Genomic DNA, 15,809 nt, shown 5'->3' on the forward strand with positions numbered 1-15,809 from the left:
ACGACATTCTAACAACGGCCATTGGAAGACCCGAGCACCCAGGACGTGTACGTGGAGTTCCTGGGGCGATTGGTCTTCGTGACTACTTTGGCCCTACACAGAAAACCCCCCATCAATGAGTCAGGAGACACTGAGGCAGATGGATCTTCAGTGGGAGGAAAGACTCAACCAAAGCATGAGATCAATGGAGCAACGATTCATGGAGCAACTACAAGAACAAAAAGAAATACAAAGAGCGCTTGAAGAAAAGCTGCATTCCATGACGCAAGGCAACATGGGGGCCGCTGAAACTCCCACACCACCTCGTGTCAGGACTAGAGGATCATGTTCTGCTGTAGAACCCACTCAGTATAGTGGTCAGTATGAGCTGTTGGTTGATGGGGATCCCCCACGCATTGTGGCTGTCGAACGAGTGCTTTAGGGAGGGCAGACTATTCATGGTGTTGCCATATTACCCCAACACGTGCGTGTGACGATTGACGAGGTTCGGGATCCCCAGGCTCAGGTGCCTGTACCCACTCCAGAAATTAACTTTGTGGGGGAGGCCATAGGATCATTTATTGCCTGGCCTAGAGCATTGATCATGTCACACATCGCTACTCCACAGGTATAATGTCTTTTTCCTTAGTATTTCTATGTTTATTCTTCAAATATTTGTTGATAACTCTTTGACGTAAATTCTTATCTTCAGTTCACACATCCTCAGAAGCAGTCAATTCATGATACAGTCATACATGAAGATGATGACATGGCTGAAGCGGAGGATGATCCTCTATCAAAGCTAATGACAAAATTACCCAGGTTGAAGAAAGCACCATTAGAACTATACTGGGATTTGAGAGTATTTGGTGTTCCCCCACATGTGCCAGTTTATATCACATTCTCTGATGCATTGGAGGTGATTGGGGGAGACAGGATGTTGAATATTTCCATCATTCAGCTGTGGTGCATGTAAGATAGTCAATTTGGTCTTTCCTATTACTTTTATTTAGATTCATATAGTTTCTAACAACTTAACTTTGTTGTTTTAGGTACATGGACACAATCGTTGTAGACCAAGGTCGGTCTTCCATGTACGAATTTGTTGAACCTCAGACCATTCAACCGTCTGGTAACACACTTCAAAACAGACAACATTATTTGCAAACATGGATGGATGAGTCAAAAAGAGACGTATACCTTGTACCATACATTGATGGGTAGGTGTTGTTATATGTGGCCAGTTCATTATTATAGTTTCCGTAATTAGTTAAATAACTATTTATCCTTTATGATAGCATGCACTGGCAGCTGATGGTCATCATTCCCAAAGCATGTAAAATTATATGGTTTTGTTTGTTGCATAGGAAGATGAAAAATGACTTGAGAACAATGCTTCAAGGGTAAGTGTTTCTCCAAAAATGACTTTGAATTTGATGTTCACCTTCAACTTTTATGATAAATATAGTCATATTAATTATACTTTGTGTTTTCAATCTGTACAGAGTTATTGGTAAATCACGTGGTCAACTGGTTCAAATTTTGTATCCAAAGGTTTTAAGTCATTTATAGTTCTAATTCATTTTCTATGTTATTGAATGATCTAAATTCTTAACTATTTAGTTTGTTATTTTAGTGTAACCAGCAGCTAGATTCATGGGAATGTGGCTTTTATGTGATGTGTTGGATTAAGACCATCATTCGAGCTGTCATTACAGATGACTGGAATGAGGTAATAATGTATACCTTGAATACATTACAAATCAAATTCATCTTCAAACATATATGAAACCATAATGAATCTTTCTTGAATTTTGCAGCGCTTCAAGAGTACATCGCCTATTCCAAAGGACACAATTAAACAGATAAGGCAGGAGTGGACCGCTTATCTTCTGCAAAGATGGAGTTAGGAATAGTTTTATTTGTTGTTGAACATTGCTTAGTTTTAGTTTAAGTTTTATCTTGATAGTTTTAGTAGTGGATTATATTTTACATTAAGTAGAACTTTGTTTATATGAAATGCATATATATATTATTGCAAAATTGTTCTAGGACAATTTTCTGCTTTTCAGGTGTGGTTTTATGGCAAAAAAAATTAATTTTTTAAAAAAATACGCCCAGTAAACGTCGGTTAGTGCACTGTCGGACGTCTATAGACATCTGGCAGTGCACAAACGGACGTCCAACCCCACCCCTACCACAAAACAATTCAGGCAGGTGGTCGTCGGGGGATACACCTCGGACGTCTGTGTAGACGTTGGGGGAGGGAGGAAACGAACATCTTTGGGGATGTCAGACGGGCACGTGGGACGTTTATATGGACGTCCGAGGGTGTACACCAGACGTCTGGATAGGCGTCGGGCCTGACACATCGGACGTCTATATACACGTCCGATGTGGACCCCCCGACGTCTGAGTAACGTCACCCACAAACACGTCGGGGGAAGGTCGAACGTCAAAAGGCCAAAAGAACGGACGTCTAAAGCCCTTTCTGCATTAGTAACAAGAGAAAATTTATTCATTTGCAGTTTTGTATTTATTTCTTTTTCTTCCTCTTCACTTTGGTGTGATTTTCACTTAACTCTATAGAGTCTTTTGTTATTAATGGATTAAAATTGACCCTTTGATAACAAAAAAAAATTATTTTTGGTTTATAAGCTCAATTAACATCAAAATGATTGTATACGTCCCATATAACCCATTAAGAGAACACAATAATGCAAACATAACACAATCATAAACCAAGGGGTGGATTAAAATTAAAACAACATTAGCACACATAGTGATGGTCTAGAATTGGTTTTTATGTATTTCAATTATACTACAAGTTCTTTAAGTCATGATAGAAAGATAAGTAACTAGTTTCACATCAAATTTCCTTCAAATACTTGTTTGGTATTTGTTCTGCCAAGTAAATGTAGAAATGTCCCATAGCTCCAGTACGAAACTTGTTTTCATATATGGATTCTAGTGTTAGTATTTCTCCATCTTTGATCTTTATGGAACCAGGTTTTGGATAACAAACTAACATTCCAACTAGGTAACTTGTTTCATTTCCTACTTCTTTTCTAGTTCCGTATTTTGGATTTGAAGTGCATAAAACCCTTCCATCCAAAGTTCAGCATAATCATAAAAGTGGACATGATTCAATAAAATATTTTTCTTATAAAGATATATAAGTATCAACAAAATTTATTCCTAATGAATATATGAATTAAAAAATATTTAATGTAAGTTTATCAGCATGATATAGCCTATATGGGAACAACAAATATCAAATATTACCTGTCCATATATAGTAACATTGACAACACCAGTGTGCATATGAGCAGTGTCATATATAAGATAACCACCTTTTGTCATTGGGATGTCTGCTTTCTTAACATGAGGAAAGTCATTGTCATGATTTAAAAATATTTTACATACCTCTAAGTTTATATAAGTTAAATATATATTAAGATTATACTTTAAAAATTAATTGTTGAATTGTTGTGTCCTTGAATCTTAACTACCGGAAACAAAGTTGTTTATAGCTAGACTAATACCATGATTATAACCTATTTTTTTAATCAAAATAAACAACTAATGCAACACACACCAAGGTTGTATAATTTTCGATGTTCAAGTGCTACGATTGTGATATCACTTATATGAAATGCTGAAAAAGTAAATTTCACATATACATGTTGCTCATTGTTATGTGACTCAGTAAAATGGACAACATACCAATAAAATAAAACAAAAACTGTGGATGTACGATAATCAATTTATTGCAATATATTTATTTTTATTAAAGACGGACATGCATAAAATAATCATTGGCACCTACTTACGAAGAAAAGACAATTATCCAAAACATCAATTGACATATGGCAGAAAAGGAGAATATAATTTTTTGTAAATCAATCTTAGCAAAACTACATTGACTTTTAAACAATATAACTCCTCGTTTATAACAACCCAACTGGCTAAATAACATGTAACTCCTGAAGTACCTGAAAAACACTAGAAAGGGGAGAGGGGGTTGAATAGTGTTAATGAAAACTTTTTTCGCAACCCTTCTGATATAGCACTCTATCGAGATTTTGGAATATTCTTTAAAAAGATTTGAGGTTCGACTTGAAATATATGTATAAGCGTTGATAAGTTTGTCGTACTATTCAAAATATATCAATTGTAGTGTTTTGTAAGAACTTACTTAAAAAGAAATTATCGTTTAGCTTGGAAGTTCTTGTATTTGAAATATAAAGCTTAACTGCAGGTTTTGTAAGAGGATCGTTTAGGTAAGAGAAGAGAAAACAACATAAGAGATTTTATACTAGTTCGCTCCAACTTAGCTACGTTCGGTCTTCTCTGGAGAGGGTTCCACTATAATCTTCACACGATTACAAATGACTACTAGCACCACTCCTAGTACTTAGCTACCTCGTCGGGATGTCCTTTGAGTATTAACACCACTCCTAATATTCAACACCCTGTCGAGATTTTCTTTGATTATTCGCACCACTCCTGGTACTCAACAACCTTAGCCGAGATTTCCTTTGAGTATTTAAACCACTCTTGGTACTAGACTACCGCGCCTAGATTCCTCAACTCAAACAAAGTTTAGTTGCAAGTGTTTTAATTCTCTTCAGAATTGCAATCAACGATTGCTTACAAGTAGTTAAAACTATATCTCTCAACGAGAGGATTTGATTACAATACAACGCAGTCTAAATACCCGCAAGGATTTGATTAGAAATTTGATGCATAAGCTCGAGAGTATCTCTTTCTTTTTTTCTTTTCTCTTCTCTTTTCTTCTGCTCAGATGTATTCTTTTTCATGAGCTCTTTCTCTTTTTCTCTTTAGGATGGATATTTTGTTGTAAGCTTTTCTTGTGCTTTTGAGCTATCCTCTTGATTTTGTTCTTGAAAGATCTTCTATTTATAGGCTTCTTAGATATTTTTCTGTTAGACTAAGTTTGTAGTATGCCTTTATAGTTGTGTTTTCTCTTCCTTCTTTTCGCAGTAGTCGTTGTATAAGTCAACTTTGTCAGAGCATGCATACTTTTTCAGTCCTTTGCTTGAAGTAGGTTGTACGATCTTTTTAGACTTTGCTTCAAGTGAGGCACATTTCGTGAATATCTCCTTTGTCTCTAACGTTCACATTTTGATATTTGATTTATAGCACTGTGGATGCGAGTAGAATAACTTATCTACAAAATTGGAGTGAAATGTGCATGCAATATATATGACTTCTCTTATCACTTTTTGTTGTTTTTGAACGTTGAACATTTAATGTCATTTAATGCTTTATTAGAACAACAAAATGCTTTTTGATTTCCTACCGTTAGGTAGCATTTTGTAATTAAGTTCTTTTATCTGAAGATACCAAGCGTAGAAAAATACTCCACCAAAGGACGAGGTATTTGTTTAGCTAATGGTGTCGTTTGATCAAGTAAACGCTTCATTATCTTTTTTCTCTTTTTAGACTGATAGTGTTTAGCTTGCTTAAGCTTTCTTTTATATTTTAATGATTAAGTCTTTTAATGTATTTTATCAAAGACATTGTCTCAACCTATTTTGTTTTCGAGAGAAGCCAAATTCTTAATCCAGGTATTATAAGCATTGAGCGTTTAACTCAATCTCTCTTGGATGCTTTTAGACAGAACATCGTTTTAGCCTAGATGTTTTTCTATTTCCTAAGACTTAAGTGTTTTCCTATGTTTTTTCTATTTTTGGAGTTCAAGTTCTAGGTTGTGTTTGTTTGGGGTTTAGGCTCTAGTGTTGTGTTTTCACCCTAGCTTACTTTCTGATTGTTAACTCGTTTTAATGTTATTTGATTAAACTTCAAAACAAAGAGCATTTGTTTGAATAGAAGGTTTTGTCTTTAACAACTCCCACTAAGCTAAGCAAACCGATAATTTTGAATCACTTCTCAATATCGAAAAGCAACAATATCTGTAAAGCTAGTACAGAAATATAACTCTATTAGAGGTGATATTATGATCAAAATAATAAAGATCTCATAAACTTGTTACAAACATGAACTACCAACGGTACATGATGCACAACTAGAGAGAGAGAATTTCAACGAAGTAAGAGTATGTTCAATTATACCGTTCTTGTTCTCTTCTTCATGAGGTCTCCATTTTATAGAAAACTTCGAGAAAGATCTGTTACACTTAAGCCATTTACTTTTGATAAAGTTGTTGTAGCCTTTTTTATTGTGTTAGATATTGTGCTTTTGGAGAGAAATATTGTGTTGTTGTAAGGATGATCACGCAAAAAGCAATGAGGAAAAAAATCCTAGCATATTCCTATATCTCTTAACGTCTTTTTGGATCAGCAAAGAACTTGAACAAAGCACCTCATCCTTGATAGGATTTTCACAGATAAAGGAGCATTACACAATATACAAAATAACTATTTTTCTTCTGATTAGACACATTAGATCTAAACAATAGATTGTTTACTATAAAGTTTACGATAGTGTTTAGTCGGATAATGTTTAACGAGTTATCCAAGAGGGTCTTTGTGATGAACACTATTTTGAATATCTATGTTTAGTGGATGAGATTCATGTCATTTCTTCTAAAATTTTAAAAATATAAGAAAATTCGTGTTTATATACTAAATCAAGCTAAAATACTTTTAGGCACTCATAAAAAAATTTGCACAAGAAAACACCGTCAGCCTAAATCTTAATCTCTAATAAAAAAAAAGCAATCATTGTATGAAACTTTTTTTAAATCCACCGATCATATCACCATTAACGAAAAAACATTGCTTGAAATTTCTAAGTGTTCTTTCATCTCATACATAAAAAAGTATGGCTAACCTCGAAACTCAAACCAACAACAATAGAAAAAGAGTAACCTACGTCGCATAATTACTGACTAACATAAAAGAACGCAAAGTAAAAGAGATGCAATAATATTTTTGTAATTACGAGTAACTTTTTTGCGTACAACGTCCTAAGCTTGAAATGTAAATTTCAAAATATACAATGCATGACGTCACCGTCACTAGTAAAAAATTGGGTTTTTACAGCGCACATTATGCCACGGTTCACTAGAAACCGCAGCATAATGGTGCGCGGTGGCAGTTTTGTAAATATAACAGCGTATATGCCGCGATTCTCTGGAAAATCGCGACATATACCCCTGTCAATTTATTGCAGGGGCTGACTGAGTCAGAGAATTTCAGAAGTTACAGGGGTATATGCCGCGGATCGCTGGGAAACCGCGGCATATACCGCAGTAACTTCTGAACTTCTCCGTCAGTCAGAGAATTTCAGAAGTTACAGGGGTATATGCCGCGGTTACTCAGAGCAACCGCGGCATATACCCCCTGTCATCCACTGATATTCCCCAAAAGGCAGTTGGGGAGACAGTTGTATTCAGTACGTTACAGGGGTATAGGCCGCGGTTCTCAGAGTAACCGCGACCGATTCTCCTACCTGAAATAAATTTAAAATGAATTTGAAATATTTAGAAGATATACCGCGGTTGCCCGCTAAACCGCGGCATATAGTTTAAAAATAATTTCAAAAATGCCATTTAGGTTATTTTTTGAATGAGTATAGGCCGCGGTTCGTTGTAAAACCGCGGCATATAACCATCTTATACCGCGGTTAAGTAGTGAACCACGGTAGATTCTCCAGTCAGGGTTAAAAAATAAAACTTTGGAACAGTATCGTCGTGTTCGCGCAGACACTGCGAGTTTTCTTCTCCCGGCGCCGACCACCCATCTCAGTTCCCTCGTTTCTTCACCGTTTAAACTCAAAATTGTTCGGCCATTTCCCATTTTTGACGATAAGAAACAGTTTTAGCCGATCAAAATCGTTTGAAACGCCTGTCATTCCTCTCCGCTGCCATTCCCCTTTGTTGCACCAAGCTTTTTCGCCGCCCCTGTTCCAGGTATTTATGCCCTTTTGCATTCTTAACATGATTTCTTCATTAGTTTTTGCATAATAACAATTGCTATAGTTTTGGTAATGTATGAAATTACTATAGTTTTGATAATGTATGGTATAGGTTTTGCTAAAATTTTGGTAATGCATGAAATTGCTATAGTTTTGGTAATGTATGGTATAGTTTTTGCTATAGTTTTGGTAATGTGTGTTGTAGTTCTTGCATTATTTATAAACCTTAAATTATTATTCACTAAGTTTCAATGATATGTATGAAATTGCAAGTTTGATTTTTAGTAGCTTATCTTTTTATGTAATATTTAGGAATATGGATCGAAATTGGATTAATTTACCACGTATTAGTGTTGAGTACGAGAGAGGTGTAGAGGAATTTATACAATTTGCGCAACGTAATGAGGGGAGAAGTGATGATGAAGTGAAGTTTAGATGTCCTTGTGTGAACTGTTTGAATGGGAGAAAGTTGAACGCAACTCAAATTAGAGAACATCTTATATGTGATGGTTTCCTAAGATGCTATACAACATGGATATGGCACGGCGAAGAAATGCATTTTCCCACTGACTCTCAAACTGTAAATGTTACTGATTCCACCATGGAAGAAGATCGACCGAATGAAGACAAATTGGAGGACATGATCCGCGATGTTGGAGCAGAAAATTTTTCCAAAGCTCATGTGTATGAGACGATGTCGACTGATGCGGAAACACCTTTGTATGTCGGTTCAACTAAGTTCACACGTTTGTCAGCGGTGTTAAGGCTCATGAATTTGAAGGCGAGCAATGGATGGACTGATAAGAGTTTTACAGAACTGTTGACGTTGTTGAATGAAATGTTGCCAGATGGAAATACACTCCCCACTCGTAATTATGATGCGAAGAAAATTCTTTGTCCAATGGGTATGGAGTATAAAAGGATACATGCTTGTCCCAATGACTGCATTTTGTATAGGAAAGAGTTTGAATTTTTGACAAAGTGTCCAAAATGTGGCTTATCACGATACAAGTCAAAAAACAATAGTGAAGATAATGGTCAGATAGAAAAAAATGGATCTGCTTTGAAATAGTTTGGTACCTTCCAATAGTGCCCAGACTTAAGCGTTTGTTTGCGAATCCCAAGGATGCTAAAAACCTTAGATGGCATGCAGATGAGAGAAAAATTGACGGGCTGCTTCGTCATCCAGCTGATTCAAAGCAATGGAAAAATATTGATCGACAATTCCCCGAATTTGGTAAAGAGTGTAGAAATCTTAGGCTTGGTTTAGCCACTGATGGAATGAACCCATTTGGTAATCTGAGTACCAATCACAGTTGTTGGCCAGTTATATTGATAATTTACAACTTATCTCCTACATTGTGCATGAAGAGGAAGTACATGATGTTGTCTATCATGATATCTGGTCCAAAGCAGCCTGGAAATGACATAGATGTTTATCTAAGCCCACTAGTTGAAGACTTGAAGGTTTTGTGGGTTGATGGGGTTGAAATATTTGATCCATTCGCTTTAGAGACTTTTATGATGCGTGCAATGTTATTTTGCACCATTAATGACTTTCCTGCTTATGGTAATTTGTCAGGATACAGTGTCAAGGGTCATAAAGTGTGTCCTATATGTGAAGAAAACACTGCAGCTCATCAATTGAAACATGGAAGAAAGACGGTGTATCTGCGTCATCGGAGATTTCTAAAACGTAATCATCCATATCGAAGGTTAAAAAAAGCATTCAATGGAGATCAAGAGAGGGACAAAGCACCAAATCCACTTACTGGCCTTCAAGTTCTTGAAAAAGTTAATAAAATACATCATGTATTTGGGAAAACATCCAAGAAGTCATCTGTAACGACCCCTTGGAAGAAGAAATGAATATTCTTTGATCTTCCATATTGGTCAAAGTTAGATGTTCGACATTGCATAGATGTGATGCATGTAGAAAAGAATGTATGTGATAGCTTGATTGGTACATTACTCAACATTCAGGGAAAGACAAAAGATGGAGTGAATGCTCGTTTGGATTTGGTTGACTTGAATATCCGAGAAGAGTTGGCACCCAAGGAGATTGGTAAACGTACTTATTTGCCCCCTGCATGTTACACAATGTCTAGACAAAAGAAGATAAGTTTTTGTGTATGTTTAAAGAGTATCAAAGTACCACAAGGATACTCTTCAAATATGAAGAGTTTAGTGTCGATGCAGGACTTAAAGCTTGTTGGCATGAAGTCTCACGATTGTCACGTCTTAATGCAACAGTTGTTACCGGTGGCTATTCGTGGAATTTTGCCCAAAAATGTTAGGCACACCATAAACAGGTTGTGTTCATTTTTCTCGTCAATATGTAGTAAAGCCATCGATCCTACAAAGTTAGATGAACTTCAAGGCGAGATTGTTATCATCTTGTGTCAACTAGAGATGTTTTTCCCTCCATCTTTTTTTGACATCATGGTACATTTACTTGTTCATTTGGTTAGAGAAATCAAGTTGTGCGGACCGGTATACTTAAGATGGATGTATCCTATTGAGCGTTATATGAAGATTTTGAAAGGGTACGTTAAAAATCCATATCGTCCTGAAGGTTCGATGATTGAAAGGTATATTGCTGAAGAAAGTATCGAGTTTTGTTCAGATTACATGACATCAATGAATCCAATAGGAGTTCCTCGCACAGCATGGTTGAATAAATTTTCTACAAGTAAAAGCATCTGAGGTGTCAATGTGGTGACAATAGATCGCGAAGAATTGTTGCAAGCGCATCTTTATATATTGAACAACACAGATGAGGTGATCCCTTTTTTGGAAGCACACAAAGCCATTGTTAAGAATAAAAATCCAAGACAATCAGAGAAATGGCAATTGATGGAGCATAACAAAACATTTATGTCTTGGTTCAAATCTGAAATTGACAAAGAGCCACATTCTTCTGAAACTTTATTGTGGCTTGCAAATGGTTTGAAGTTTGATGTCGTGTGTTGTACAGGTTATGAAGTCAATAATTGCACATTCTATACAAAGACTTTGGATGATAAAAGCACAATACAAAATAGTGGAGTCAGTTTAGAAGCTGAGTCACTTCAATTTTCCACATCAAAAGATCAATCTCCTGTACTTGGATCAATGAGATATTATGGTATAATAGAAGAGATATGGGAGGTTGATTACACCAAGTTTTTTGTTCCATTGTTCAAGTGTAAGTGGTTTGACAATAAGAGTGGTGTGAAAATAGATGACTCGGGTATGACACTGGTTGATTTTCGCAAGGTGGGTTACCGAGACGAACCGTTTATCATGGTACATCAAGCATCTCAAGTTTTTTATGTCAAAGATCCTGCGTCTGACCATTGGTATGTTGCTCTTCAAGGCAAAAAAAAATTGAAGTTAACGAAGACAATCTGATTAATATTTATATTGCTGACAACCATTCATTTCAAACTACAACAAATTTGGATGACCAATCTCTAGTTGACGATGATGTACATGCAATTCGGTCAGATCATGATGAGGGAATATACATATGATGAATCCATATCTTTATGTATGAATTTTCAATTTCTATATAAGTATTTTATTAATATAACATAAGTTTTCCTTTTATACATTTCCTATGATTACTATTACATGTTTTGTTAATTTATATGATATTACATAAGTCTTGAAATAAAATTTAATGTTGTTATTTATTTTGACAGATATATGGCTGATCATCCACATTCTTCAGGGGATGAGGCTCCCCCAACCAGATCCACTAGAGGACCCACTAGGATGAAACAACTATTGATCAGGTAAAAATAGTGGTGAAAGAACTCCGGTGAATGTGAATGTCACCACGGGTGTGGCAACTGGCCCCCATGCAGATGACTTCCGATCATACCTTGGAGTGGTGGCACGTGATAAGATTAGCATTCTCATTCCATCTTTTGATCATGTGTCCGAGGTTGATCGGAACATTATTTGGAAAGATATATTGGTAAGTTAGTTAATAGCATTTGAATTAAAATTTGTTTATATTGATAATTTTGTACTAATACAACTTTATTATGTTTTTTTCAGCTGACATTTGACATTCCAAATGTCACAACACTTAGAAATAAGTGTTTGTCAACTGTTGCAGAAAATTTCAGAAACTTTAAACGCAAGTTGACATCAAGATACATCTTTGGACACCTTAAACATAAAAGTCCATGTAGTTCATATAAGTCCATTGATGAGGAGACTTGGCGGCTTTTTAAAGAGAGTCGGATGTCAGAGGAATGACAGGTTAGTGTAGTTCATATTATTCAATTCCTCATTAACAAATATATATCATATGAACTAATTAATTAATGTGTATGTGACAGGCAATTAGAAGCAAAGCACAAGGAACAAGTGCTCACAACAAAAACCCCCACCTATTATCTCGTGGTGGGTATAGGAAGCTTGAGGAGAAAATCCTCAAGCAAAAGGCAGATGCTATACCACCATCTCAGGGTGGTAGCCCTCCTCAGCCTCCTTCTCCACCGTCTAGACATGAGAAATGGAAGTTGGCCCGTATGCGACCATCGGGCACCTACTCTTCCGACACTGCACGAGAGATTTCTGAAAGAATTGTAAGTTATCACTGTTCTTAAAATAATAAGTATTGTCATTATACATACTACATTAAACTATTTAAAGAATAATGGTGTTTTGTAATGTTACAGGACGCCTTGGTTGAGCAGAGCTCCCAAGGCCAATTCACTCCAGAGGGTCGCCAGGATATTCTTGCTGCTGCGATTGGACGACCTGAGCACCCTGGACGTGTACGTGCTGCAGGTCCTGGAGTAGGAATTACAGATTATTTTGGGAGCTCTTCTCGTCAGCCTTCATATTCATACAACGATACACAAAGGATGACAGAAGAGATCACAAAAAAGGTCCGAGAAGACCTTAGAGAGGAGATCAGGGCCGAGGTGAGGGCTGAATTCCACGTCATGTTCCAGCAGCAGTTTCAGAGCATGCGCCCGGTGCCGTCTCCTATAGAGGAACATGTTATCCCTCCCCCTCCCACAGGTAAACTTAATAAACATTTATGTGCAATTATTTCTATCTTTTGTATAATCTAACATTTACTCTGACAGGGAGAAGCGGGAAAGGAAGTTGTTCCGCATCAGCCATCCCAGAGGATGACATGGACGATGGTAGTCCATGTCTGCTATACATTTTAGAGGATACTGAGATGGTGCTGGTAGCTCGTGGAACAGAGTTTAGGTCAGCGACTGTATGTCATGGTATGCAACTATTAGAGGATGAGGTGAAGGTCTCAGTGGATGAAATGATCATACCAGATGCCTCGGTTCCTTTGTCCACAGAAGAGATTTTCACTGTGGAACAAGCATATAAGTCGTTTATCACTTGGCCTAAATTTTTGGTTAAACCAGTTTCTGACCCCTCGGTATGAAATTCTTCTTTACACTTCTCAATTTTAAAGGTTTTTGATGTCAAAACTTATCTTATCTTTTCATGTAACAACAGACGCAGGCACAAGAGAAGATTCCTCTATCTGAGGATGACCCTCTTTCTTCATTGCATCTACTTGCTGACATCCTTAATGATAAGCCTTTGGAGGTTGAGTATGATGCTAATGTATTTGGGACAGGCTCTGAGGTCCCAATATACCTTAATAGCCAAGATGTCCGTGAGCTTGCGTCGGGAACACAGGAGTTGAATATTTCAATTATTCAACTATGGACGATGTAAGTCTATGACCAATTATTTATATATAAAATTGATTTATATATCAAGTATCCTTATATCAAAGTTAATTTTTGATTTCAGGTATATGTCTGGGGTCAGTAACAAGTTGGGGCGTTCTGATGATTATGGATTCATTGATCCCCAATCAATTCATGAATCAAATGATTTTGAGCAGATCAACATGAATCTGATAAGAAGTTTTGGAAGGGGCAAGAAAATATACTTTTTGCCTTATATATTCGGGTAAGTGAACTTTGTTAACATAATAATGTTCCATATGTGATTTTAATATTTAATAGTTACGTTATTATGAATTTCAGGCGCCATTGGCAACTTCTTGTTATGTCTATGCAAGACAACTATGCTTTGTGGTTCTGTTCATTGCACAGGCCTCCTCCCACACAACTCAGACAAGCAATTGATTGGTAAGAACCTCAATGTTTGGACTTTCTTTGTTATATAAATGAATGCTAAAACCTTTTTTTATATACAGTTCTATTCCAGCAAGTATGATGATGGGTGGGAGATCAATTGTTAATAGTAGAAAGATTGCTTGGATTTCACTCAAGGTTTGACATATGCTAAAGTCATACTTTGTTATAATTGTTTTATTTTAATGTTATTCACTAACTATTATCAACTGTGATGATATATTGTAGTGTAACAGACAAAATGGGTCATATGAGTGCGGATACTATGTAATGTATTGGATGACCCATATTGTTCGTTCTCACATCACAAGTCGCTGGGAAACGGTAATATTTAACTTTAACAAATTTTGATTTTTTCCCAAATGTTGAATTCATATACACTAATTAATATGAATTGTCTTTTGCAAAGATTCAAGACTACTACACCAGTTCCTGAGAAGTCACTATTATTCATTAGGAACGCTGCTGCGAAGTATATAATTAGATTATACAATAGCTCTTAGATTTAAACATTGCATTTGATTAGATTGAATTTTCTTAAACTTTGTACTTTATTTGATGTTGAAATACATTTGAACATGTGTTTGTTATGTTCAAATTGAATTTGTGTACATGTTTTTATATGCAGATCTGTTTTTGTGGTAGTGAATATCACAAAAACAGACCTGCAATTTTAAAAAACTGCAGGGGAATATGCCACGGTTGTAACCACAACCGCGGCATATAGTGTTTCGTTTTTTTTTAAAATGAGACATATGGTCGCGGTTAGTGCCAGCATCGCGGCATATACTGGAGTCTTTTGCCGCGGTTGAACCGCGGCATATCGTTGACAAATTTATTTTTTTTTTAAAAAAATGGATTTAGGCAGCGGTTCCTTGGACAACCGCGGCATATTTCGCAACCTATATACCGCGGTCATAACCGCGGCCTAAAGTCTCTGACTTACTACCGCGGCTGAATATGCCGCGGTTCGTAAACCGCGACGTATAGTGAAAAATAATCGCGGTAAAATTCCCTCGCTGCACTAGTGCGTCCGTCATAAAATTTAAAATTTATGTCGAACCATTGTTTATTTCTTATTGTAATTTGTTTATTTCTTATTGTAATTTGTTTATTTCTTATCGTGAAACCCCTCTCTTTCCCACTTCTCGTCTGTGTTTCAAACATTTTGGCTATCTTCTCTAGTTGTAACTCCAACCAGTGTGTTCCTAAGTACATTGGTGATGTAAAGTTCATTTATCTTCCGTCTTAGTGTTTGGTGTATTGGATTTTTATGTTCGATTAGATAGTAGGTTAATTAGTTTCATTAAAGTTAATGATTTAAACATTTATTTTGTCATTTAAATAAGCGTTGTGGTTGTTTCTGGTGACCTCAATCATGATGGTGTATAAATGTCTCCATTGAATTGTTGTTGCTTTGATAACATGTTATATAGATGCTTAAATTTGATATTATGAATATCAAAATTAATTTTTAAAATTAAGTTAAATAAATAATTTTAATTAAAATTTTATAATTGAAATTTAAAATATACGACAGTAAATTTTAGAAGGACTATTTAATTATTTAAGTCATTAGGACTGACTTGATTATTAAGTCATTACTTTATTTACAAAAGATTATAATAATTAGCGTATCCATGTATCCATGTCCATGTTGTAAGAATATTCATGAGTAGTTTCAATACATAAGATAAATATTAGAAGGTACTGCATCATTACAAATTTGTATATGAAATTAAATTATTCAATATCTTATATAAATCAATAACAATATTATTCTAC

General features: G+C 35.9%; 2 protein-coding genes across 2 annotated transcripts; both read left to right on the forward strand.

Moving 5' to 3' along the window:
- Positions 1 to 1,285: 1,285 nt before the first annotated feature.
- LOC128195993 (uncharacterized) lies at positions 1,286 to 1,949 on the forward strand. Its single transcript, XM_052875320.1, has 4 exons — positions 1,286 to 1,382; positions 1,485 to 1,533; positions 1,616 to 1,711; positions 1,800 to 1,949. The coding sequence occupies exons 1-4, from the start codon at positions 1,294 to 1,296 to the stop codon at positions 1,887 to 1,889; spliced, it is 324 nt and encodes a 107-aa protein (XP_052731280.1). The 5' UTR covers positions 1,286 to 1,293; the 3' UTR covers positions 1,890 to 1,949.
- A 10,841-nt stretch (positions 1,950 to 12,790) lies between these two features.
- Positions 12,791 to 13,695, forward strand: LOC128195869 (uncharacterized). Its single transcript, XM_052874567.1, has 3 exons — positions 12,791 to 12,909; positions 12,978 to 13,192; positions 13,675 to 13,695. Exons 1-3 carry the CDS (start codon positions 12,831 to 12,833, stop codon positions 13,693 to 13,695), a joined length of 315 nt encoding a protein of 104 aa, XP_052730527.1. The 5' UTR covers positions 12,791 to 12,830.
- Positions 13,696 to 15,809: the final 2,114 nt, after the last annotated feature.

The sequence above is a fragment of the Vigna angularis genome, chromosome 3 (genome assembly GCF_016808095.1).
Source record: "Vigna angularis cultivar LongXiaoDou No.4 chromosome 3, ASM1680809v1, whole genome shotgun sequence".
NCBI classification, from domain to species: Eukaryota; Viridiplantae; Streptophyta; class Magnoliopsida; order Fabales; family Fabaceae; genus Vigna; species Vigna angularis.

Excerpts from the sequence above, each read along its gene's own strand:
- LOC128195993 (XM_052875320.1), top strand. The coding sequence starts at position 1,294 with ATGGTCATCATTCCCAAAGCATGTAAAATTATATGGTTTTGTTTGTTG. Across the intron at positions 1,383-1,484 it reads TTGAGAACAATGCTTCAAGG|AGTTATTGGTAAATCACGTG; the intron begins GTAAGTGTTTCT and ends CAATCTGTACAG. Across the intron at positions 1,534-1,615 it reads TTCAAATTTTGTATCCAAAG|TGTAACCAGCAGCTAGATTC; the intron begins GTTTTAAGTCAT and ends TTGTTATTTTAG.
- LOC128195869 (XM_052874567.1), top strand. The coding sequence starts at position 12,831 with ATGTTCCAGCAGCAGTTTCAGAGCATGCGCCCGGTGCCGTCTCCTATA. Across the intron at positions 12,910-12,977 it reads TATCCCTCCCCCTCCCACAG|GGAGAAGCGGGAAAGGAAGT; the intron begins GTAAACTTAATA and ends TTACTCTGACAG. Across the intron at positions 13,193-13,674 it reads TGATCATACCAGATGCCTCG|GTATATGTCTGGGGTCAGTA; the intron begins GTTCCTTTGTCC and ends TTTTGATTTCAG.